We start from the raw sequence: 26,615 nt of genomic DNA on the forward strand, positions 1-26,615 counted from the left end.
GCGCGGGCGGCGCGGGCCGGAGGGGACGGTGCGGCACGTGCCGCGCGGGACGGCTGCGGCGGGCGGCGGCCGCCGATGAGGTGCGGGGGAGCGGGAGCGGGGCCGAGGCGGCACGGCGGGGCACGGCACGGCGGGGCACGGCACGGCGGGGCACGGCACTGCGGGGCAGCAGCGGCTGTCGCCCAGGAGCGCGGGCGGCGGCCAAGCCGGACTTGCCACGCCGTGTGGCCCGGCCACCCCCCAGCGCTGCCGCTCGGCGGGGCCCGGCCGGGACCGGTCTGCAGCTGCGGGGAGCGGGAGGGCGCGGCGGGGGCCCGCAGCGGAAAGGAGGGGGACGGGGAGGTCCGCCTGCGCGGCTTATCGGCGTGGGGGGCGGTACGGGGGTCACCGGTTCCGGGGTTGGGGTGGTGCGTGCAAGGTTACCGGTTTTTCCGTTCGGGTGGTGGGTATGGAGGTTACCGGTTCCGAGGTTGGGATGGCGGGTGCAGGGGTTACTGGTTCTCCAGTTTGAGTGATGGGTATGGGGATTGCTGGTTCTGCAGTTTGGGTGATGGGTATGGGGGTTGCTGGTTCTCCAGGATGAGTGATGGGTATGGGGGTTGCTGGTTCTCCAGTTTGGGTGACGGCTACGGGGGTTACTGGTTCCCTGTTAGAGTGGCGGATACAGGGATTGCTGGTTCCCAGGGTTCTGATCTCCCCTGCACTCAGGGAGGGCATCAGGTGGAACGAGCTCTTGCACTTCAGCCCCGGGCTCTCACCCAGTCTGTCAGCGGCTGCACTGGTGCGTTTCACTCCGGCCCTCCAAGTGTTTCCTTCAAGCTGAAAAATTAAGATCTTCTTATATTCCTAGAGTTGCGCTTCTGTGGGAAGGAGGACGCTCCTGACCACTCGCCAAGATGGTAGTTTTCACATGCAATGCATGTGGAGAAGCTGTGAAGAAAGCACAGGTTGAAAAGCATGTGAACATCTGCAGAAACTGTCAGTGCCTGTCTTGCATGGATTGTGGCAAGGATTTCTGGTATGTAAAAGATGGGAAATAGCCTTGCTCACTCTTGTCACAAATACAAGAGATGCAAGTCAGAAACTTTCACTGCAAGCTGTAGCATGACAGAAATGTCTGTGGTCTTACAAGCATGTACTTTAAGCACATCACATTTTAATAATTTAAATGTTGACAGTAATAAGGTTTAAATTATCTGTTAAAATCATCTATTACTTCAGCTTGTTGGTTAGCTAAGTGTTGCACAGTTTGAGGACTGAAGCATTTCAGTGACCTGTGGTTAAAAATCTCTTATGTTCAGGGGTGATGACTATAAGGAGCACGTGAAGTGTGTAAGTGAAGACCAGAAATACGGTGGGAAAGGCTTTGAAGCCAAAACTAACAAAGGAGATGCTAAACAGCAGGAGTGGATTCAGGTACAGTTTGTACTGTGTACACCTGCGTTAACTATTGTCTGTAATTATCAGAGACAGAAAAGAGCCTTTACTAGCTCCACCCAGAGATCTATTTTTACCAATATCCCCAGCTATCTTCTGGCATTTCCTTGGTAGGTCTGTGTTTATCCTGGTAAGAAATGTGTCTTTTGTTTTGAATCTATCTCTTACTGGTTTGATCTAGTTTAATGTTCTCAACTGCATACAGAGACATTGGTTAGTTGTACCTTTCATGCAGTTTATGCCTTTTTATGTCTACAGGCGTCTCTCCCTATCTCATATTCTTTGTTCAAGGCTCAAAAATTCTACCCTGCTCGGTTGTTCTTCATATGTAAAATTATATCTTTGGTCTTGTAAAATCTTCCCACACTGCTGTATGCGTGTGAAATGTTCAAAGTATGAGTGAACCATAGATTTACCACATGTCATAATTATGTTTTCTGTGTCTTTTTTTTTCCTTTCTAACTGTTTTTTTGTCAGTTAATCTACTTTTGTGTAGTTTTTTTGTTTGGGTTTATTTTCACTGCTGCTGATCATTGTGCTGGCATTTTCATGGAATTGGCTATTTTAACCCTGAGATCTTGTATTTAAGCTCCAATGGTCAACTAAAGCCTGCTATTTTAGATGTGAAATGGGGATTGCTTTTTCTTTTCTTCTTGCTTTACATGAATTTGTGTTGAATGTATTTCACCTTTTTATTACCTGGTCACTCACTTCCTTAAGATCTTTCTGGAATCCTCATAGTCCTCATCCTGAATAGCATACCATTGGGAAAATTTTCTGTCCTCTTGTCAGATATTTTGTAAATATGTTGAACAGGAGAAGCTCCAGCATGGAAAGAAATACCTCCTACCCTTTCTGTCTTACACTAGAACCTACCTTCTTAAGGCTGTCCTTCAATGGTTTTTGGAAGGGCCTCAAAGACATCTTTAAAACCCTGTTAGTAATAAGTTAGGTCTCATTTATGCATGGAATTGTTGGTTTCAATCATGTAGAACACATTCTAACAAGGTGCTAAGCTACATGCTTACTTGAAGCATATAATGAATACTGTTAAAGTCAGAAATGAGTGCTCTTGTTGAGATTGAACACTGAGGACATTTGTAAAGGCAGCATGATGTGAGTGCTGTTGCTTATGGGTACTGGTAGCCTGGCTCAATAGTAAGTAATTCCTCAGTGGAAGAATGAGGGATTATTACCAGACACCTATTTCTGATAGTCTTAACATATTCACAAAGCCTTTCATTCATCAGATTTTCAGAAGTACACATAGGCCCTACAGTGTCCAGTGGCTGCACACTCTGGGAAGCCCAGAGCCTTTTCCCCCCATAAGCAGCAGTGCTGTTCAAGGGACTGCCACGAGGCCCTGGTCTAATCTCTCTTCTTGTGCTAGCACCCATAGCACAGGAATATCCAGAGCTATCATACAGGGATAAATGCTAGTTGAAGCTGGCTCTTCTGCTAGAAGAAATGCATGTCAGCTATGGCATCAAAAGTAAGCCTGATTTTTCATAATTATCTCCAAAACCAAAAAGTTGCCTTTCTTAATGCAGGTCATTTTCATGCTGTAAGAATCCCTTCTGCAACAGCTACTTTAGTTTGCAATGTTTTTATTACAGTTTGTAACCTGTTCATCAGAAAGCGCTGGTGAGCGGTCCTGCTTGCCTCTGCTTACCACATAGGTATAAGTGTTTATATAGATAACCTTGACACATCTAATGAGCTGTGATAGAACCAAAGGTCAGTGTTTTTCTCATGTGTTTTGAACTCTTCCTATGAGCAGACGATACCAGCTGTAGAGTTCTGGGTGATTTCTCCCCAGTGTATTTCAGACTTGCACACCTGACATGTACCATTTGATCCTTATGCTGCTTTGCTGATTTAATTCTGTTTTTCTTCATTCAGAAAATTCATGAAGTAATGAAGAAGCCCAACATAAGCCCTAAAGTGCGGAACATCCTGGAGCAAATGCGTACCTTTGATAACATTCCAAGAAAAAAAGTAAAATTTCAGGTATGTTTTAGTAGAGTTTTGTAGTAATCTGTGGAGTAAGCATAAAAATAGACTTTTTTAGGGAATGCCACTCTCTTAACAAAGGTGGGACAAATTGCTTATTTGGGCATTTGTATAGATTGTGTAATAACTGAATTTCAAATAGGCAGTGATTGTAAAATACATTTATTTGCGTAAAAGGATTCTTGATCTACCAGCTGGATTAGATATTAAGCCAGAGATTTACCTTATAAGTTTAATCTCCATTTGTTCTGTTGTTAACACCTTTCTTTTTTGACTATTTGCTATTTCTGTTGAATGTTCAAATTCTTAGACATACTTTTAAAGATTTCTTATTTCTTTGGCTTTGTTTTTTCCTGGAGGCAAGATCCTGTTTTGAGAGTTTTCCTGTTACTCAGTATTGTGACAGGATCTCCTGCTCTGCATGCTTCACTAAAGTAAATTACAGATGTGGAGAATTTACTGTGTATGAAGAATTTCATTAAAAGTAAAAAATTACTCACAAATTAGCCTTTTTCCCCCCTGCTCTGTTCTGGGCTTCAGAGTGTGAGGCTGAGAGAAGATCAGGCTTGCTTCCAAAGTGCTCAAATAGAACTCAATAGAGCTGTGATGAAATTGCTGCTAGCAAGCTGAAGGTTAGAATTCATGTTCTGAGCAGGAAAAGTGGTATTTTCCAGAAAGCCCTCTTTTTTATAAGATACGTTGAAGTGGAAGATCAAAGTTTTTTGCAGTTCATTGTTCCAATTTGCACCTTTCCTGGGTTTTTCACTGCAATGCAAAAATTTTTGCCTTACATCTAACATTGAATTCCACATTTCTAAAAGTTGATCTCTTGCAGGTAGTGTGAACAGCATAATTTACTGCTATATTTTCATTTTCATCAGGAATACCTGCAGTAACCCAAACAGCTTTCAAATGTTTGCATTGAAATATTTACTTAAATCATACTGTCCTGTAATAATCTAAGATATCCATTTAGGAGTGTGACCTTATGTCCAGTACACAAATAAATAAGATCAGGTCATTAATGTTTTAACTCATGGAACAGTCAGATGATTTGGTAGGACCTTAACATAGCCACTTGGATCAAAAGCTTGAGGATTATCTTCTGTATATATTTACCACTTACTATCCTAACAGTACCTAGGCATTATGTGAAACAATTTAGCAAGGAGGCTTGAGAGATTGATAGGAATAACCTCTAATCAGATCTTGGTCAAAAGCAGTGATTCGATTCTTACATGAAAAATAAAAAACAAGAACTAATTATATGGTAAGGAAGAAAGAAAATCAGAGCTAAGTGTTTTCAGTTATTGTTTTTTTCTATGCACAGAATTGGATCAAGAACAGTTTGAGAATTAATGACAGCAGGTTGCAAGATCAGGTGTGGGAAGTTTTTTCAGAAGCAACCAGAAATGTAAGTTTAATCGGAGGTACAGCATTACAGAATGGGAAAGCGCTCCAAAATGTTTGAATGAAAACCTTTCAGATTCCATTTGCAGAAGTTAGTGGAAACATTGTCTCTCATTGTTCCAATAGATTATGTTACAATGTAATATTTCTTGACTAAATTGTTTTTTTGTGGAATGCAAAACTGTTGCTGAAGTTGTTCATACTGGGTAGGTTGTGATTGAAAACTTGGACATGGTGACATGATGGTTCCATGATAATCAGAAGGCTAATTTGTGCTACCAGTACATAAAAAAAAGGAAAAAGCACTGCCTTTGTCTTTGTTCCAACCTTTTAGCGTACACTAAAATGGCATAAAACATCTTTCAGAGTTTATTGGTCTCAAATTTATGTGTATTGGAGTGAGAAATCAACAAGCACATAGTTTACCTATTTCATTAGTAGGGAGAGAGATTCTCCAGTTTGTGGTGCAAGTTCCTCCCATTTCTTTCTCCATATTGTGGGGTCACACTGACCTTTTGTCAGTGCCTAATTCTTTGGTATTTCATTACTAGCTTAGTGTGTTTTGGTAGGGTGTTTGCTTGTATCTATTGCTGCTACTCAAAAGCTGTTGGACAAGCTCATTTCTCAGCTGATGTGAAGGTGCTCTCCCCCCTTTCCCCCACATTCTTTTGAGGAAGAGTGTAGGCATAGCTTTGGCATGAATCCCTGTTAAAGATGCTTTGTGTTTTTGATTTGATGACTCCAGTTAAGTTTATTTGCAGTTTTTCTGAGGAATCCAAATATAAGAGCCAGGAAAGAAAGAAACATGTTTACAAAAGGATAGGAGCATAACATAAATTCTGTACACTGAAGTACACGGTTTTGCCAGGGCATTAATACTGATACAACTTCACTAAAGTCATAAAAAGTTCTCCCTTCACTTAAACTATTTTTTGAAGAAAATATTCAATCTGCAAACCTTTTATTTAATCACAAATTTAAACAATTACACTATCCATGTAGCATAGCATTTAAGTAAAATATATTACATACTTACCTATAAGAATTCTTGAAAAGATATGATTTGTAATATGTACCTGGAAGTGTATATACTCAATGGAAATTCTTAAGTAGGATTTGAATTTAATTACAATAACTCTTTATAAAAATGTTAAATTGCTTGTATAAAGATCTATTCTCTTTCTAAATAGCTACACTAACATTTCGGTAATTGTATTCCACTTGTAATTATTAAAATTTCAATTGAACATTAAATTTTTCATTAATATATTAATTTCTGTACAAGAAAATCATTATAAGCCCAGGAACATTAAAAGAAAACCAAACATGTTGAGAAAAGTACGATTAAAACAACCAGGAGTGCCTTTCTTAGCATCATGCCATAATGGTATGTTGTCCCAGAGACATCCAAGAAACGGAAGTGGATGGCAAAAGAGATTATTACTCAAGGGCTGTGTATTTGGGAATAACTTCTGCATCTTGCTGTAATGTGCTGTAGTTTTGTTTGTGTAAATTAAAGAGTTGTCACTTCCTTAATTACATTTAGCAAATAACCTGAAACACAATAGGCACTTACTTCAACTAGGAATTTACATATGTTGTAAGATAACATTTCTTCTGTGGCGTTAATTAGCGTTTAGTCTGTTAAGTTAAAAGAAGAGTCTGGCACATTATTTCACTAGTGCTGCTTCTCAAGTAACTGGTGACATCACATGTGAGCAATTTAATTGATTTCAGGGTATCTGTGTTCTGAACAGTTACCAATGATCTAGTAGAGGAAAGTTGCAATGTCAAAAAATGCATGTAAAAACTGTAATAATCTTTCTTCCAACAAAAGATTTCAAATGAAAAAGAACAAGACAAACCACAACAGAAGGAAGATCAGCAGGCTGCAGAAACTGGGGAAAATACAAAGGCAGAAGAAAATGGAATTACAGAGAGAAAAAAGAGTAAGAGGGAACGAAAAGAAGAAAGACAAAAGAACAAAAAGAAGGAGAAAAAAGATTTGAAATTAGAAAACCAGGCAGAAGTGAAAAAGAATAAAAAGTCCAAAAAAGGAAAAGAGACCGTGGAGGATGAATTTGAAATAAATGGAAATGGCAATCACAGTGAAACAGAAGAGGAAACAAATGTAAAGAAACGCAAACATAAACATGTAGAAGGTATCCATCATACAACTTACATTCTTGTTTGTTTTAAAGATGCTTTATCCCAATTCAAAAGCTCAATAATCTAAGCAGAATTTTAAAGTAGTGCATTAGATATAAAAATTAGATTATTTTTAACAGTGATTGCACATTTCTTTTATAAAATCTGAACCACTTTGCAAATATAAACTCATGTTACAAGAACAAAAACTTAAGTCATGTCAGAACTTCTAGTTTTAAATCTTTCTTATGTATGTTTATTCAATTCCATCTCTAGAGGAATCTCATACCAAAACAAAGAGAATGAAAACTGAAAGCATTTCAGAGGACATGGAAACAGAAAACATCAATGACAATGAAGAAAATGTGGGAGCAGATAAAGGTATTCTTAAAGGAGCGATTTAGGTCACTACAAAACTACTCTGCAAAAGACCTAATGCATGATAGAAATACAGCTTCTGTAGCAAACCATAAAATAAATTGTGCCTCAGTATACGTAAATGTGTGTATATTCAGTATACCCATCTGTTCCAGAGAAAGTAACCTGTGCTACTCCTAACACCTGATAATGAAATACTTCTGTTTTTTATAGTTTGTGCTGTGCTGGCCTTTGGCTATGCTTAGTTTCAGTGGACACTGAGGTTTCAGCACTTTGGTCTTTTCCCTGCTGCCGTGCACATTAGACAGCACAACTCTTAGACCTCTTGGTATCTCTTATATCCCCATTTTTGCTCAGTGAACCATAAATTGCACTTCAGGTACGTTGGACCTTAGTTTATGCTTAGATAAACCTACTTCTGTCTATCACCTGACACGCTCTAAATGTGTTTGAACATACAGATAATTTATTTGGAAACCACCAATGACCTGAAGGTGGTATGGTCAAATTTGACTGCCTGTGCTTTAAGTGTGAAGAGACAGGATCTTAACTATTCCTGTGTTGTTTAAGAGTTTCTGCTTAATAGCTGAAGTGCAGAAGTTAGGTAAAAACAATTCTGACCCCTGTTGTTCAGTACTGTGTTGATTCTTCATCTCTATTCCATTATATATTCAGGCACAGCTGATGCCTTTATGCTTAAAACACCCTCCTGTTGTAGGGTGAGCGAGGTAACAACTGTTATGGTAGCCAAACTGATACCAAAATTAAGAGATTGATGGCTGGTTACTAGTAGAGAAGAAGACCCAGAATACCTTCTTTTACTAACAGTGTTGTACCCCTAATTATTTTCTAGGTAAATTCAACTGGAAGGGAACCATCAAAGCAGTTCTGAAACAGGCTCCAGACAATGAAATTTCAGTTAAAAAACTAAGAAAAAAGGTACTGTACAACTTTTTTTTATTATTATTTTCCTTTGGTCTTGTGAATTTATTTGTGTAATGCTGAAGCTCAGAAAATCCTGGCTTGCATAAACAAAAAAATTTGACACTTGTAATGGAATATCAATTAACAGAATGTCAGCTGAAGGACAGGTTCTTTATTGCTTACTGAATTACACAAGAAATTCAGTGCTAGTTCTGCAAAGGAATAATAGCAGAGTAGCTTCCATGCAACTAATGCAGTAATGTAAATGTATTATTGCTTACAATGGAATCATCTTCACAGACTAAAAACCATTTCTCTGTCTTTGTGCAGGTGATAGCTCAATATTATGCAGTAGCTGGTGAACATCACAAAACAGAAGAGGAGATCCTAGTCATATTCAATAAGAAAGTGAATAACAATCCCAAATTTAGAGTTCTAAAGGACAAAGTGAAACTTGTGAAATAAACAGTTGGCATAGTTTTCATAGCTGTTGCATTTTAATCTTGCAGACAGAATCAAACTTCTGTCAGCTGTGCAGATAATATGCATTGGTAACAATTTAAATTGTGTATGTGAAAGCAGAATTTAACTTTTAATACTGGATTCCTCCCCTTTTCTAGATTTATCACAGAATGTTTTCATATATTTTATTTTTTTGGTTTTACAGAAAATGTATATTTTTTGGTACAAGTTTTAAGAGGCATTGAAAATAATTGCTGGCCTGCTCTATTAAAATTCTTACAGTAATGAATATAATTTATAGGCATGAATGTTTTTCAGGTTGTGTGGCTTTTTGCAGGAACTATTTTCAGATCAAATAGGATTTTCATATTCAAAACCCCACTGTGTAATGTTTTGTTATGCTAAAATTCAAACTTTTAAGACTGATACTCACTGTACACGCTGTGGATAGTGTATGCACCCTTTAATAAACTGTTGATTCTATGTTGTAAAATGCATTAATAATGTGTCGGATTTGTGTATGCAATATTGCACATTCAGTGAAAATTTAAAGACTGAGTTACCTGTACGTGCATTGCTACTGAAAAGTCTTGATTAGTAATGCAACTGACTTCAATAGAAGGGGTTACATGAACTAAAAATTGACTGATGAGATAGATTACCTCAAAATGCAACCTTAAATATAATGAATCTTGTCACTTGCATAATAAATCCTCAAATTATCTGAAGAGGCTGTTGCATTGCTGTCACTAAAACAATTTAGCTAGGTCAGAAATGGTACAGGTATGTATGAGACAGAGCTGCCTGGGGAAAGTTACTTGAAGTTTTATAGGTTTTTACTTAAATGCAAAATTACTTCCATGTAGGAAGTTTCTTATAATAACATAGTCTGTTAAAAACAGCCTTAACAGTAGGTCATATGGTGTTTTTCAAAATTGCTTAGTGATTTCAAGAAGATAGACTTCTATAAAACTCCATAGTAAAAATATCTGAATTTATAGAAATATAGAATATATTAATGGTATAAATACTAAAAAATTAACTGTGACACACTGGGTCTTGTTGGTTACTTGTCTTACTGTAAAAATTGCAAGAAACCACCTAAAGAATTCAGGATCTCTTCAGTGTTAGTTGTTTATTGAAGCTATGCAACAGTTCTTTTTATTCAGTCTAACAGATAACCAGAATCTTGGCTCCTATCATTGCAGGGTTCTGGTGTCTGATGCTCAGGGTTTACTGCAGTGATCACTGAATGAAGCTAAGTGTTCAAACACTATGGATCAGTTGAAAGCTGGAAATAAGGAATATCAAATCAACAGTATGCAGATGAGCTATCAGAGTCTGATGTGACCTCGTAATTTTCTTTCCTGCTTTAACTGTTATGATTCTTAAAGGTTCAGTGTACTCCTCAGTAGCAAACATACTGTAAACATACTGTAAATACTTCCCATCTCTGTGTAGAGGATAAAGTGGCACCAGCTGACATTCAGATTTTCCCCTCATGATTTGGCAGACATGAACCTAATGCAATGCCTCTCTTTGACAGTCAGTAGTGGGAGTGTGTTGCGAGTAAGCCCTGTTATAATTACGACAGTATAACCTCAGTGTCTGTTGCTGCAGTAGTATTACCTTCTCCTCCTCTGCTGGCAGAAAGAAGGGGAGGGGGAGCAATATGCTTTGTAGGCATATTTTTCTTTCTGGGTGGTCCTGGGAATACTGTAGTGTGGTAGATGAGTCTGTGCCTCTAATTGTAGAGGGCTTCAAGTGCTGTTCCAGTCTATGCATAATTGCATTATTGACATGCAGCTCTCCACTGAAAAAAACTCTGACTTCATTGTTTTTTCATTAGACAATTAATAAAGTGCTCAGAGGACTGAAATTGGCTTTTCCCCTTACAACAGATCTGGACTTTAATTTACTCCTTGCAACTAATGATGTCTTGATCAGATTGAAGTTACTACAAATTTGATGGTAGTTGTTTCAGAGGGAGGCATAATCCCTCACAGATCTTTGAGGACCCTTCAAGAAGACAGAAAATTTCTATTTTGTGTCTCTAATTTCTATTCAATAATTAAGCAGCTTATTTACCAGTTTTGTTTTAATCCAGAATATGTTTCAGTGATTTTCTAAACAGCATAACATAGCTCCATAATTATACCTTATTGTTAAAGTTTTCCTTTCTAAAATACTGTATTGAAAATCGAGTGTCTGTGGCAGGGTGGGGAAGGAAATTAGAAAGTTGTTTAAAGCTAGTGGCTTTCATTATGAGTATAGCATAAGCACTTAAGCAGGGACTTTAATCACTGGAAGAAAAAAAGCTTCAAAGGACAGCTACTTATTTGTTGTGCTCAACCCTCCACTGTCCTGGTGCATTAGAGTAGTTTGTTCTTTCTCTGGTGTAAAGTGATCCTCCCACCTGGTGCTATAATCCAGTTGCATCAGGACAATGTAGTCAGAGCCTGACATGAGTAGTGGCTCGTAGCTGATGACCACAGGATACAGAGACCCAATACATTATTTCATTCAGAAACTTTTAAGGCTGTAACACTCACCCGTATTAAGGAAATAAGAGAGCAAATATTAAACTTTTTGTGCAAGATAAGTGAAAAAAGGCATATTGTTCTGTACATTGAGCTGTGCTCACAGGTTACAAGATATCAGTCAATATATTCAACATTTACTCCTTTCTTCTCCCAGATTAGCCTTTAAGAAAAAAACAGGAATAAGTCCTCTAAGTTTCTTTTCTGCTCTGTCAGCCAAGAGAAGCTGCATATTATGTTTCCCATTAGTACTTTTACAGGAAGGGTTACTTTATATTGAATTCTAAATTTCACTTGGACTAGAGGAAGTTTTACTAGTAACTTTCCCTTGCACTTTTAAGAACAGTTCCTTTTGCCCGTTGTAATTTACTGCTTTTCTTTGCAATTCTCAGGTGTAATTCCTTTTGCGCCTGAGTCCTCATGCTTTTATGCTCTCACACAGCAAAGGCTAAAAAACCTTCAAGCTTTTTGCTTAGATTGGACTTTCTTCTTCAAGACTGCAGATCTCAGATCTTAGTCCTTTCCAAACACATCTTTTTTTATCTTTCCCTTTAAAATTTATTCTAAAATATTTAGAATTGTCCAGTCTTTTGTGTGTTTTGCCTTTCTCATTAGTATCTTCTAGTAGAAAATGTTCTTTCTACACAATTTCATACCTAAGCTACAGTACAAGTAAAATACTGACTTCCAACAGAAGTAGTTTTATAGTTCCTGAAATCACTTGAAACTAGCAGAAAACCAGAACTGGTGTCTGTATGCCTACCCACCAATTAAACCCCTCTTCTCAAACTCTAATGTGGAATGCATTAGTCCAAAATTAGTATAAAAAGCCTAATTAAGGCCCAATTATAGTCAAGCTCAACTCACATATATTTAGTTTATCAGAAAAAAGGTGTTTTTAAACATAATGGGATCTTCCTCTCAGGCAGCATGAAACCCACTTGAAAGTATTCAGATCACTACATCTCACTTTGGTGACAAAGAAAAGGAACCTGAAGGAAAAAGAACCAGAATTTTGCCTGCATTACATGTGGCTCAAATCACCGTGTGTTTACTCCTTCATTGTGCTCCTTGCAGTAGCACAATGAACACAACGCATTTCCACCATCCAGCCATTAATGTATAAACACAAAGCACAAAGTGCACTTTTATACTCAGATTTTTTGCCCTTCTACTGGCCTTTTCTCTTGATGAGAAGGAATTCCAGGAGGAATACACACTATAGTATCCATACGTGACAAAGGCTCGATCTCTGTGGATGAGGCAGGGTTTTCCCCTAGACTGTTCTTTCTTACCATGAAAATATGTTTCCTCCTGCTTCTTGCTCCTACAATTCTGGCTCGGATATTGTACCTTTGAAAGTTTCAGCTTTTTTGGTGAACTTTCAGAACTGAAGTCATTCTAGAAGTTAGCATTGGTTAAGTTTTCCATGAGAAGAAAAAATTTGAGCTCAGCTGATGTTCTTATGTGTGGGGAGACAGATAGAGATAGTGCTAAAGGCAATCTTGCCCCCCATACATTGCAGCTGTGTTAGTTATCAAAGAATGGGAACAGCCTTGCCCTCACAGCTATGGGTGTGATAAAAGAGTGAATCAGCTGGTAGAGAGTCAGTTGGAGTTTGCTGGCTGTGCTGCAAGGAGGAAGGGGCAGGAGGTTGTACAAGGGACAGAAAGGAAAAAATGCTGTTGAGGGACAGAGAGGGTTTGATGGCTGTGCTAGGGATAGGAAGCAATGGGCTAGAAATGTAGAAGAAGGAAAGAGCCAGAGCTGTGTAGAGCGATTCATGGGACTGCAACATAGAAAAAGTATGAAAGACTTTTAGATAACGAGGTACAGATACTTGGAGCCCTCATGAGTGCTGTGGCCATCTCAATGATGATGGCAACAGTTATGTTCTTATGTTATGATTGTTCATAAACAAGACCTGTTTATGTTACACAGATTAGCCAAAGCAGTAATAGGAATTGTACTATCATCCTCCAGCCAAAAATTCAAATTGCTGAATTCAGTCTTCATAAAGGAAATATCTTTCTCTTCCTGTCTATCTTGGACAGTTTAGCAGCCAGTCAGTGTTCCTTCTAACTCTGTTGTCCAATAAATTACAATACCTGTTCAAAATACATGAAAAATTGACCCTACAGAATATGTAAGTGGTAATGGACTGTGAAGGACAATGGTAAAGAAAACCTTTGCCGCGAATGAAGTGTGTAAGAGCTTTGTTTTTGTTTATTTTTTTTTCAAGACCACAGAAAGAGCATGAGCTGAATCCCACGCTATACATAGCAATGAGCTGTTGCTATGCTGAACTGTTCTTTCCAACTTTCTTGTTAACAGTGAGATCCATGACCAAGAAGCTTTGTCCCTGCTTTAGTACATCAGTCAAATCACAGGCAGTGGTGACACTAGACATCTCCAAGACAATAGTTAATATTCTATCACAGCCTAAAATAATGCTAACCCCTACCAGTAGAGAAATAAACCATCACACAAAAAAAAGACTCATACTCCTGTACAGGAAATGTTGAATGATGAACTTGAATGCCCATTCCCACAATTGATAGTCTTTCCTTTGTGAATCAGATCTGATGTTCATTATTCAAAAACCACACTTTAGGATGTTCCTAAATGCCCTAAATATGAAATTCTTGTCGTATGGTTAAAGATGCATGGTAGCACAGACTTTCCTATGTAAAGAAATCAGGTTCAGTAAGTCCCAAGTGTTCTTGTTCCTGCCCTCCCACATCTGGCCATTTGTTTTTGCCTCTCCACACCACCCTCTGCATTTTTGCAGGCTTTTAAAACCAGATCAAATCCTCAAACTGTGAGGGATTATATACCACTACTGGGGATTGAGTAGTCAAGAACAATTATAGCTGGAGTATTGCTGCCAAGTGCTTTGTATCATTAAACTGTAGTCTTGGGAAAACATTTTGAGAGCCATTGTACTCCCTCAAGGAGGTAAGCATAGTTAAGTGAAACTAAATTCAACAAATGATTTAGAAGATAGACAGTAAGAAAATTTACTTAGCCACTTCTAGGAGAATGGTTTATCCAGATTTAATTTGGATAAATATGATGATTTTTGGATATTTGGATAAATATTTTGTTTGCACATTTAAAGATGGAATGAACAGAACAGTCTTCTTATATTTGTATTGCTGTTTATAAAAAGGCAAGTGTCAAACGCTATGTAACATCTTTAAGACTTAGGATGGTCTTCTATCAAATAAATACTTCAGCTGATTTTTTTGTAATTTGCTGACAACTTTCAAGGTGAGGAATAACATACCTAGATAAATTAGATGTCTTTATGTGTTGCATTTTTTTCTGCTCTCTTAGACGCCCTATTCACCTTTTAAACTGCCTTTATATTTTCTGCTTTCTTTTTCTTCATGAAGAAGTTCAAATGCTTGCATGCTTACATATAGAGCCTTCTTGGTATCAAACACACTATTCTATGTATTGTTTCCTTCCTAAAGGGTCAATCCAAGGCTGCTCAGCAATTTAATACTCGCATGAGAATTCAGCTTGAGTTCAGGAGTTTGTATATGGACCACATTCAGAGTCAATTGAGTTTTACCCGGCAGTTGTTTCTCAGATCTGCATTAAGTTATTCACACCAAGTGCTTTTAAGTCCTTTTCCATTGTACTGAATTTAAAATAGTTAAAAGAACGCAAGATGAAAGCAAGGGAACTGTTTGTACTATTTGGAGGCTTTTTTTTGGTTACCTAGATGAGTCAGACAATGTATTTACTTTTTCACCCAGTGTAAGAGAGGATGCACAATACTCGAGTCCAAGGACAATGTTCAGAAAGGACTGAGAATCTCTACCCATCCAATCTTTTACTCCTGATAGTGGAAGATAAGCAGCAGATTACTACTGACTTCATTCTTACTCAGTTCATGAACAGAAAGCACAGACTATATAGCACAATATTTCCTCAAAATTAAAAAATACATCTATATTGTGTCCAACCTACTTCAGCTGAAAATTAACATATGAAGGAGCCCACCCTACTTAGATAGGGAATAAAGAAAATTCCAACCAGGTCTTTTGTGAACAAATAACATTTGGGCTAATTTAGCTATGGATTGCTGTGATGGGGAAAAAGTTATGAATATTGGCTAGAATCCTAGAAAACTAATTTGACTTCCTAAAAGTGAGAATTTAACTGGGAATTCCAATTCTAGATTTTATTTCTATCCAGTCAAGAAACACAAAAAACTACCACATTTTTGTGTCATTAAGAATTACTTGTAAATCAACATATAACCAACTAATCACTAAGCAGCATATATTCAGTGAGCAATGAGAAAATTCAAAATATCCAAATAGATTGCAAAATTCAGCTTATAACCAAAAAACCCTGAATATTTAAAGATATTCAACTAACATACAAAGCATTTTTTTCTATTTAAAATAAAAGAAGGTGAAGTTGTTGAATTCAGTTTCCAAAATGTGGAAACTGAATCACATTTTGTGAGAGACCAGGAATACAGTTCACAAAAAAAATTGCTGCAAACTCTGCCATGTGAACATTTCTTTCCCTGAATCTTCAAATTCAGAAATTTATTTCACAGACTTTTAACTAAAGTTATCACATCAAGAATTGCATTTTAAAATACTTCCTTACATTTGTGCCGGGATTCTTAAACAGTAACGTGGAAGAATTAATTATCCATAACAGGCCCGTTGATTAGGTGCTTTGTTAATTATGTTGTTCATTTTGTGACAGTCTCAGTTCAGCTCCTGATCACTATCTATTCTTTGGCAGATTAATAATTTCTGAATCAGAGAAGGTCTGTGAGAAGATCACAGAAAACCCTTCAGCTCTACAAACACAGAATATGAGCAGTCTCAGTTAAGGTCAATAGTGAGTCCAGGAAGGAAGCTCTTATTTCAGCTCTTTGCACAATACCTATTCTGTAGGTAAACAGAAGTGTTCAGTTTAACAACACTGACAAATCTTAACCTTTCCAAGCATACATATTTATTTAATTGCTATGTTTAAATCAAAGATATATCCTGTGAATAGCTTCTGCAAAGGAAGTGCATGAAGATTTCCTTTGTTTCTTATTTGAATCACTAAGATGAAAGTGAAGGCTGAGGTAGTCATTTCACTCAAAGGAAATAAAACAAAGAAACCTCTATTTCATTGATAAGAAAGCAGAGCTCTGATCTCCCATGAGCTGCTAGCTTCAAAATATTCAACTGAACTACATAGAGAATAATCCCTGTAGTCACTACGGATGCAATGTGGTTGGTCCTCAAGTGATGCATGTTCTAAGCCTGGGAAAACAATTTCTTACTATGACACCTCTCACATGAAATTCAGATGTAAATGAAAGCCTGTCTTCCTGCAGAGAAAGAAAAATAATTTTTTTTTCTGTTCTTGTATCATGTAGGCTGAATTTACTCAATTTCAATCTGCAGTAATAAAAAAATAACCAGAACCCTGTTTTCCTTTGTCCCTAGACTCTCACTCATTAATAAAACAGACAATAGTATATTTAGGGAAATATACTTATCCAGCAGGTTTAGACCTGCTTAAACAGTGCAAGTCTCAGAACATTTAGCTTTTACCCTAATTAATTTCTACCAGTTAGTTTATTCCCTTAGAATGGCCTAAAATTTTTTAGGGTTTACTGATAAAATACATAATTATTTAACCACAGCCTACATTGCATTCTTTTTGATTTTCTAGTTTTCTCAACATAAAACTACAGAGGAAGTATCTGCAAGGTATTTCTGTTGATAAATGCTGCACAATATACAAAGAATGCATGCGGTAAGTGAAAATTTCACGCATTTCTCATAATCATTGTTTTAATGCAAAATATTTTGCCTTCTGAGAGGAAAAGTAAAATCAGGTTATTAAACGCTTGGATTTTTGAACTTTAATCTATATACAACTAGAAGGACTGTAAATATGATTTTGGTAAGTAAAACACACATACTGAAATTAGGTTTTTATTTCATCAATCTCCCTTATAATAATCTGTGCTTTTATTGACTATTTCTACATTTAATCCCACTGTAAAGAAAAGCTGTATGTAACAGCTGCTGTATTGGATAGGTACTTCTACATTGAAGTCGGTAGGATTTTTGCCTTCGTTGGAATGTTATGCCACAAAATTTTCTTTGAGAAAGTGCAGGCTTTGTAACAATCATGTGGATCATCTAATTAACCTAATGAATCTTTACTATTAGAAACAATTTTCAATTTAAAAAGCCATATTAAATGCTTAATCACTGAACACACCCCAGAATACAGTACACATATTCACAGTACTCTGAATATTTAGAGTATTCTTATACGGACCAGACCTAAGGTTAATCTGCCAGCAAAGCTGACAAGTTTTGAGTTTGTCCATATGAATAAACAAGAAAGCCCTGGTAATATAATTGGTTTCAAGATTTTATTTGCAGGAATATGCTGATGTGACTTTGTGTCTCGTTGTGCACAAATCAACTACAGAACTGAAACCTTTTTTTGTTTGTTTGTTAGTTTAGTTTAGTTTATTTAACTTTTACCTAGTTTGTCATGCAAACATGTTTATTATTTCCAGCTGCGAGCTGCAGTCTTGAGTGTTACAGGATTCCCGTGGCTCTGGAAACCTCCTAGAGCTTTGCACTTCACAGAATCCCAGAATATTCCGAGTTGGGAGGGTCCCAGAAGGATCACGGAATCCAACCCTTGAGCGAACGGCCCCTAGGAGGATCGAACCAACGAGACTGGTGTTATTACCACCATGTCCCAATCATTTTTAACCTAAACCACTGGTTTGTGTCACAAAAATTGAGATTTCCCTAACATCTGCCCGCGGAAACATCTGGTTGGCAGATGAGGAAAACATTTCTACGCACAGAGTCGGGGATTTTTGTTTAGGTTTTTTGTTGTTGTTAGTTGGTTGGTTGGTTTTGGTGGGTTGTTGTTGTTGTTTTTTTTCCCCTCTGAATCATTTCGGCGCCACAGCCTTCGCTGCGGCACTCGGCTGTACACGGCACTGCTCCCCCTCTCCAGGAGGGATCGGTGCGATTCCCGAAGCTGTTTGTGCGTCCCCCCCGGCTCGCTGGGGCCGGGCGCCGCCGCTGCCCCTCACGCCGGGGCGGTGGCGGCCGCCGCGCTCCCGCCCCGCCGCGTCACTGCCGGAGCGGCCCAACATGGAGCCCGGCGGCGGCGGGGACGCGCTCCCGAGGCTGCGGCGCCCGGGGCGGCGCGGGCCGGAGCCCCGGGAGCTCCGGGAGCCGCAGCAGCCGCCTGGCCGGGGCGGCGGGACGGCCGGTGGGTGGTGCCGGGGCGAGGGGAGCGGTGCCGAGCCCCGCCGGGCGGGCGCTGGGGCGGCAGCGGGGCCGCCTCGGGTAGAGCGGCGCGGAGCGCGGCCCCGCCTGCCCTCAGGTGTCCGCTCCTGACAGCGGGCTGGGTGTGGGAGACGCGAGGGGCTTGTAGCCGCGGACTGCCTGATGCGCGTGAAGTGCTCGAGTGCTGCAGGCCCAAGCTCCAGTAGGATGAGGAGGAATCTAGGAAATGAAAAATAAAGCTGCCTGTAAGCTCCAGCAGAGTAGTGGGTGCGCTCGGCCGGTGGCGGTGCGTGTGGAGGAATCGGCACATTTGACACTGCTGAAGGCACACGGGCCACCAGGAGCTCCTAGTGATAAACTTCAGAGTGTGAGACATCAAAACCACCTCTGATACCTTTTTTGACAGTGTGTATAAATGCTGTATTACGTGGTTACTCTCGTGCACACACGCACAAAGAAAGGGTTTTCTCGTCTCTCTGTTCCCTCTGACGTCTCGGTCTCCTAATCAGCACCTGGTAATGAGGGGAAAAGAGAAGGTCGTTTCCTGCACAGTGATAGTTGTACTTAACCTGCTGAAAGTGCGCAGTGTAAGTCAAGATCGCCCCTGAAACTGCCGCTGAAAATTCGTGAATTGTCTGCAGTTGAGAACAAGAAAATTATTTATGCCTGCAACCGTTTTGCAGATACTAAAATTCATAAAGAAGGGTACAAATAAATTAGTAATTGGAAATAGCAACCTGAAATTCTGTATGCTAGACTAATAAAAGTGCCTTAATAACATCAGGGGGTTTAAATTAGTTAAACAACCCTTACAAAATCTAGTCAGCTGTTTCTTGAAAAGATACTCAGATATGGTATTGTGCTGATTGTTACTGCTTTATCCTTTTATCAAAGGGTACCTTGCTTAGTCTGATTTCAGTAAATGTTCAGAGCTTTTTAGAATATTTGTAGTACAAAGTGCATTATGATAAGTAGAATATTCTCCCAAGATAAATTAATTAAAAGATAAAGCATCATACTTTACGTAACTATAATCATACTCCATTTAATGGCTGGCTTTAGTGCTATAATTATGTTCTTATTTACAGAAGAGTCTACAGCTGTAGAGAAGACGATGAGGCCTCTTAGCAGACTGAATATTCATTCTGCATTCTGGATTTTGGCATCAATAGCTGTGACATACTACTTTGATTTTTTAAAAAATATTAAAGAAACTATGCAAGCAGATAGGTAAGGTATCTTTTCTTACAAAAAGGTGTGGTTTAGTCTTACAGTCATACTCAGTTTGTTACATCTGGTCACTGTATTTTAAATCATGGGTGAACAAGATCTGCAATAGGAATAGAGAAACCTGGCACTGTTCAGCCTGGAGAAGAGAAGGTTCAGCTTGTCAATTCATGTAAATACCTGAAGGGAGGGTGCAAAGAAGGCAAAGTCAGGCTCTTTCCTGTGGTGTCCAGGACAGGACCAGAGGTAGTGGGCACAAACTAAAATGGAGGAGGTTCCCTCTGAAGATCAGGAAATACTTTTTTTACTGTGAGGGTGACTGAGCACTTAACAGGTTGCCCAGGTAGGTTGTGGAGTCTCCATCCTTGAAGATACTCAAAAGCCATCTGGACATGATTCTGGGCAACTGGCAGTAGCTGAGATTCCTTGAGCAGGGAGATTGGACCAGATGACCACCCTAAGGTGATATTAATGAACCAATTTTAAAGTAAATACAATGCTTAAAACTTGCTACCATTGTTTTTCTTCTCTATAAACTCTACTGAACCATCTCTTTGTATGTGCAAAGTTTGCTCTGATCCAGATATTTTAATACTGTACCTTCAAGTTTTCATTTAAGTCCAGGAAATGGCTGCCTGTTTTGTTGGAAGTATTTAGGTTTTGATTTAATTTTTACAATAAACCCTCTGAAATTAATCCTTAAAGGTCAAACAGAAGATCATTTTTCTAGAAGATCTCTAAATGATTTTGAACAAAAGATTAGTGAAATAATTTCTGTGAAGTAACTTTTATTTCTAGTCTATTTCTTTTCGATTAAATTATTTTCAGTGGGATTGATGTGTGTTAAATATTTTTGGATAGCTTCGGCTGGAAGTGCTTTTAAAGCACATGGCTGTTGTCATTGTTATGTCAGTACGTGGATGCTGCACAGGGCTCTGTGCTGTGAGGTTCTCTGGAGCTGCTCTCCCAGGCTAGTTACACCCTTCATACACCTGACTGTGAAAGCAAAATCAGTAACTCCAAGGTGTAATCAAAATTTGTGGTCGGGACCCTGTCTTACTGCACTGCTTGTCTAGGTAGGCCATGGCAGCAGTTCTCATAGTGCTGAATTCTTGGTACTAATGAGATTACAAAGTAGCATATTATGTTTGCTGTACCATTCCAGAGCAAATATTACCTGAGTAGGAAGATCCTTGATTACCCTTTGTAATTTAGTAATCAAGTTATGATAAGAAGAAATTTTTCAAAAAAATTATTTGTTAATACACGTTCAGATAAGATTTTATTAAAGTGCATCTTCCTCCCAAGCTTCCTTATCTGAACTAGCCTTGAAGTGTATCCTCAAAGAGGCTCAAAAGTGTGTTTCCCTAAATAATCACATACCCTGTGTTTTTGTGATTCTGAGTTTAAAATTCTGGATTTCTCTCTGGTTTTCTTCAGCAGTTATGAAGAAAAATCTTCATGCTTCTTGTCTGTTGAAATTGAGAGTTTTCAAACTGAAACCATATTCAAGCTTTCTGCAGCATTTCTGTTGCACTAAGATCACCAGTCTAATTTATAGTGAAAAGCACAGTTGCAGTGGAGCCTATTTTATTTTATTAGGGACAAAGTGGTTTTTGTGTGGCGGTCTAGTAGATTCCTGATAAGATCTGTCACATTGAATTTCCAAAATATTTGAGGGGACAATATATGAAAAGAACATTTCATTGCAAAATTAAACTCAGTTGTTTATATTAGACTGCTTTTAAGGGAAAAAAGTGTTTTGTAAAATTAATTTAAGGTCAAACCCACAGGAACTCTAGGCCACAATCTGTGTATTTAACAGATATTGCCTGTTCTGCTTGTAGACTGGAGTGGAGACTGCTGTGCAAACTGCAATGTAACTGTGCTAAACATTGTTTAATGTGCTTTTCTTCCAGCAGCTGGTGGCTTTCCTGTGGCACTTGTTTATTGGCTGCATGTTTAGCTATTGCCTTTTACTGCATACTGTATCTCGAGTGGTACTGTGGAATTCAGGACTATGATGAGCAGTACCCTGCGCTGATTCCTATCACAACAGCTACCTTTATAGCAGCAGCAATTTGGTGAGTTGAAACACTGTGTGCAAGCTCCTGGTAAACCTGTGCAAGTCTGTGTGTTAATGGGCTCATTTTATAAGAAGTATAATTTCTGTAATTCTGCTATGTGTACTGATGACAATACCAGTTCTGTGTAGCATAATTTATTGCACTTTCAACTTTCATGCACAAAGCAAGAGTTGCAACAGTTGAAACTGTATATTGTGTACTTGGAGATGTACTGTCTCCAACTTTTTCTGTCTTGAAAATTTAGGGGAAAACTGAAGTTGTTATCTTTGTTAGTGTAAATTTCTCACCTCTGGCAACTACTTGTGCAGTTCACAAATGAAGACAAAGGTGCAGTCTCTCTATCAGAGAAAAACTTCACCTTAGTTTCTGTCAGAGTTCTTCATTATTAAACAATCTATAAATAGCAAACATACACAAAATGTTCGACTTCTGGCTATTGCCATATGAGCTTTAAGGGTTTATATTTTGTCTGAGAATGGTACTTTTAGTAAGAGTTGTTTCCATATGAGGCTGTATGAGTCACAACTGAGCAAATGTGAATGAAGAAAATTACATACATTGTGCTAGTATATTTATTTGCTTTCTGCATGAAAATTGATTTCCTCTTGTTTAGCTGTTCTATCGAAGTATCAGTCAGTATTTGTTGCAATGGTGAAAAAAAGGGAAGATTGAAGAAAATAAAGTTTTCCTATGGTTTTTAATGAGTCAAATCTGTAATTCTTGTAAGTCAGTTGTAAAATAAGTTGGTTTTCCCCCTGTCTCTTCAGTTAACTGAAATCTGTCTGAATGAAAGTTCAGATTAAGGCTTCTCTCAGCTGCCATGTATGCCCATGGAAAAATAAGAGTAGGTCATTTTCAGGGGCTTCTGTTACAGATTTTCTGAAAGTAAAAGGTATCTTTACCCTTTGCCTTTGATGTGTTTTGTTTTCCAAAACAAAGAAGTATATTTCCAGGTTAAGTAATTTAAATCTTATTTCCTCTTTTGATGTTTCCTTTGTATGCTCGGTGTTTCTGTAATATGACAACTGAACTCACCAAATACTTTCTGCTTTTATTCCCAGTTTCAATGTTGCCTTGTGGCCTGTCTGGTCATTTTTGACACCTGTGTTGCTCTTCATTCAGTTCATGGGTGTTGTGATGCTTGTGTCACTCCTGGGATAAGCTCCTCAGGTAAATAATTGAATTTTTTAAGCACATAATAGTGTTTATCTTGTGGAAACTGCTTTATTAGACATTTAAGGATTGGGAAGCCATTTAGGGATTCCTTGTCTATGTTTTGTGTACGTCCTTAGAATTGTGACGTATTGTGTCATGTAGAGTAACCGTAGAATATGCAATTATCTAAAGGGGAAGAGTATCCTTTCCACTTCTCTAAAATTCCATTCTAGACATTGAAAAGAAACATTAGTGAGAATGGATGGTTTGGGGACATATAGGCCAAAAACCTGCAGCTTTTGGGAGTTCTGGGAGAACTTCTTAGTAAAGCTGCTTGACACGATACTAAAGGGGAGAAGATGTCAACATCTGTGTGCAAAGGCCTTCTCTATTTCCTAATTAAAAATCTTTGCCATATCTTTGTCTTCCAGTGTGCTGTTTTCATTTTCTGTGATGCACAACCCATATCAACCTGCTGTGTGGAAAATTGCCAGATACGAGAAGTTCTTTGTTCTTTCTAAAAAAGAACTTTTCAAAGGCCAACTCATCTGTTTTGTTGACTTGAAAAATGCATTCTCAATAACTGCCACATCTTAGTTAGGATATACTTATCAAATTAATCCAGTGAAATGTAAAAAGCTAAGTAAGACATCTAATACAGCTCAGTCAATAGGGTAAAAGATGTCCCCTGTATCACATTTGTCTCATATCATCCAGGAAAGCTACTCCTTCAGTAGGTCTTGTTTGTTGTACTTCTCAAGGGAATGGGGAGGAAGCCTGTTTGGCTTTGCTTGACATCACAAATCCTTTCTGGTGAGGAGATCCCTCAGCATTTTTAGGAGTACAGCAAAAAGAAGACCCTGCTGGATCGCTGGATTTAGAGTGTAGCCTCTTGTATGGACAAAGTTGTAGGCAAAAAAAAAAAAAGCTTAATGGCTGGGATGGTGAAACTCAGATTTTTTTTTTTTTTTTTTTTTTTTTTTTAAATAACAAACTGAATCACTGTTGCATTTTCCCTCTATTTTTGAAATATCAAGAAATATACAAGATTTTTAAGGAGATAATTGACTTCTACTCTGACAAGACTCAAGACTCCTGAAAGAGAGAACACTTAATTCAGAACCTCTTTACTCTGGGAACTTGTCACACTTGCTGATACAAATGTATCCGTGTTTGTTGGTTCTATCATTAGCTGTGTTCTGTCTCAGCACTTGAAGTGTATGGGAAAATTAGGTATTCGGTCAAATAATTATTTGCCTAATAATTAGGGACAAGTTATTACTTGGTATTCTAAAATCATTAATTTATTTAGTACATGATACAGCTTGTGCAGCATATAGAACCTTCAAAGATTTTTGTTAAATTTGGTTTGTTTTTTTTCTGTTCTTTCAGCTTCACGTGAAGGACCCAAGTAACTGTAATCCTGCAAAGTGTATGTCACTTTTGTTACATTCCAATACTTCTGTTGTTTCTAATACTGTTTGCTCTAACTAATACAGTAATTCTTAATCTACTTGGTTTATAAATCAATGGACCTAACCATAGGAAAAAACAACTGATTAGTGAATAATTGGAAGATAAATTTGCTTTACATCTCTTAGTTACATGATGCCTTTCATTTTGTAAAGCTTCTATTTATATTTGAATATTAAGCACATGGGTAGTAAGTAACAGCATCATGGAATAGTTAGTGTTGAAAGGGACCTTTCAATATTATCTCTGGGGGCCTCAGAGGTCACCTACTCGAACTTCCTGCTCAAATCATGTTGTTTGATTTGGAAGTAAGTGATACTTAAATCAAGTGTTGTGGGATTTTAATACTATATTCTTTCCATTTGAATTGACAGGTAAAATACTGTTATCTGGAATCTGTGTTTGTACTTACAAGTTTACTTACAGGAGACATTTTCTTGATCTGTTAAATTTCTAATGGTATGTGTTGACATGTTGGAAATACTTTGTTATCTAATGTCTTGAATGCAGATTTTCTAGTGTTAAAAAAATAAAATATGGATGGGGTAAGGGAAAGCTGGTTGACGTTTGGCAGTGCCATCAATTAAATAAATACATTCTGCTTGTGCCCATACAGTTTGTCCACAGCCAAAGGTGATGATCAAGCTGTGAATAACCAGCAAGAAATTTGTAGCACACATTAAATTCTCTTGATGTATGCACTGTTTTTCAGTATTCAGGGGTTTTTTCTCTGTAAGCTAACTTTTCATTCTTAGCAGTGCCTGTTAATGAAGTTGCCATTTTCCTTCCTCAGCAATGAAGTGGCTGATATTAACTTAAAAGCTACTAGTTATACTCAGTTGAGGAAATAAAATAACATTTTATTTTTGTTAGGTGTCTGTTCATGTTGACTGAGATACTGAAGATATCTGAAGACCTAGGCACCATCTAGTTGATAGACCACTTTATGTAGATCCTTGTGTAAATACTTTTCCACCCATGCCTTTTGGAAAATAGGAGAATATAGAAACTGGGCATTGAAACCTGTTAAAATCTACTCCTTGTGAGCATTACTTGAAGTCTGGACTATCAAAGGATACTGTCTTCTTCATTCTGACTTCCAAATTTACACCATTGCTGAACACATGGAATGTTTAGTAAAGAAAGAGATACACATTGTCTTTGGCTGTTACTGTTCCATTAATGGAAAAAGTTGTGACCTAATAGTATGTAATACAAAGGATCAGACAAACCAAAATAAGATGCATTCAGCACTACTTGAAGTAACTTGTAGGGTAAGTTAACAGCTTTACTTGTTTAAGTGTAATATTTAAGTTTGCCAAAACCAGTCGTGCTTCACATCTTTAAAGTGCAAGTGGCTTATCTTCAGGTCTTTATCTTTTAAAAGGTTGTAACAATTTTATGTCTGCATACACAGGTACATTTGAGTAACTTCCTTATAATATTTAAAATGCAGTATTGCTCAGGGATGGTTATTATAGCTGTATTTTTATTTGTCATCTATATAAATGCTCTAGGGTGTTTTAAGTTGCCTTGTGATCTGAATTAAAATTACTGTTTGCTACGTGATTTTACAAGTTCATTCTTTTGAACACCTTAATAAACTTTATACAAAAGTGATTAATAGTTGTTCAGCATTTAATTGTTTAACCATCTAATTACGCTTTCTTGGAGACTTCCACCCTGCCTCATTGCTTTTTCTATAAAATAGGTGTTCATGTAGATTTTAAATACTGTACTTGACTCAGAGTATCTTTGTATTTCATGCCCCCTCAGCTGGGTTTATTGAAGATGTAATAACACTGTTCACCTCTGGAGAGCTGTTTGCCTTCTGACTACTTTGATGTCTTTCTGAGAATCCCGGATAGATATGCTCATTGTACGAATCCACCAAAGTCTTTCACTACCAGTTCTGAGTATCCAACACAATACTCATTCACTTAAGTGCTCAAAAGGAAGTAGTGGCAAATCTGGTAAGAATGTAAAACAATGTTTGTTTTAATTGTAACCTGACACAATGCTGCTGCCACTTCTGTGAACTCCTTGCTTTTATTTTC

General features: G+C 38.0%; 2 protein-coding genes across 2 annotated transcripts; both read left to right on the forward strand.

Moving 5' to 3' along the window:
* Positions 1-5: 5 nt before the first annotated feature.
* LYAR (Ly1 antibody reactive) lies at positions 6-9,495 on the forward strand. Its single transcript, XM_040065780.2, has 9 exons — positions 6-80; positions 851-1,018; positions 1,302-1,416; positions 3,340-3,447; positions 4,781-4,864; positions 6,698-7,022; positions 7,285-7,389; positions 8,240-8,325; positions 8,641-9,495. Exons 2-9 carry the CDS (start codon positions 897-899, stop codon positions 8,773-8,775), a joined length of 1,080 nt encoding a protein of 359 aa, XP_039921714.1. The 5' UTR covers positions 6-80; positions 851-896; the 3' UTR covers positions 8,776-9,495.
* Positions 9,496-18,478: 8,983 nt separating this feature from the next.
* On the forward strand, positions 18,479-26,117 carry TMEM128 (transmembrane protein 128). Its single transcript, XM_040065845.1, has 5 exons — positions 18,479-18,599; positions 19,705-19,846; positions 21,766-21,927; positions 22,992-23,100; positions 24,478-26,117. Exons 1-4 carry the CDS (start codon positions 18,479-18,481, stop codon positions 23,089-23,091), a joined length of 525 nt encoding a protein of 174 aa, XP_039921779.1. The 3' UTR covers positions 23,092-23,100; positions 24,478-26,117.
* Positions 26,118-26,615: the final 498 nt, after the last annotated feature.

Source organism: Hirundo rustica, chromosome 5, assembly GCF_015227805.2.
Source record: "Hirundo rustica isolate bHirRus1 chromosome 5, bHirRus1.pri.v3, whole genome shotgun sequence".
NCBI lineage: Eukaryota > Metazoa > Chordata > Aves > Passeriformes > Hirundinidae > Hirundo > Hirundo rustica.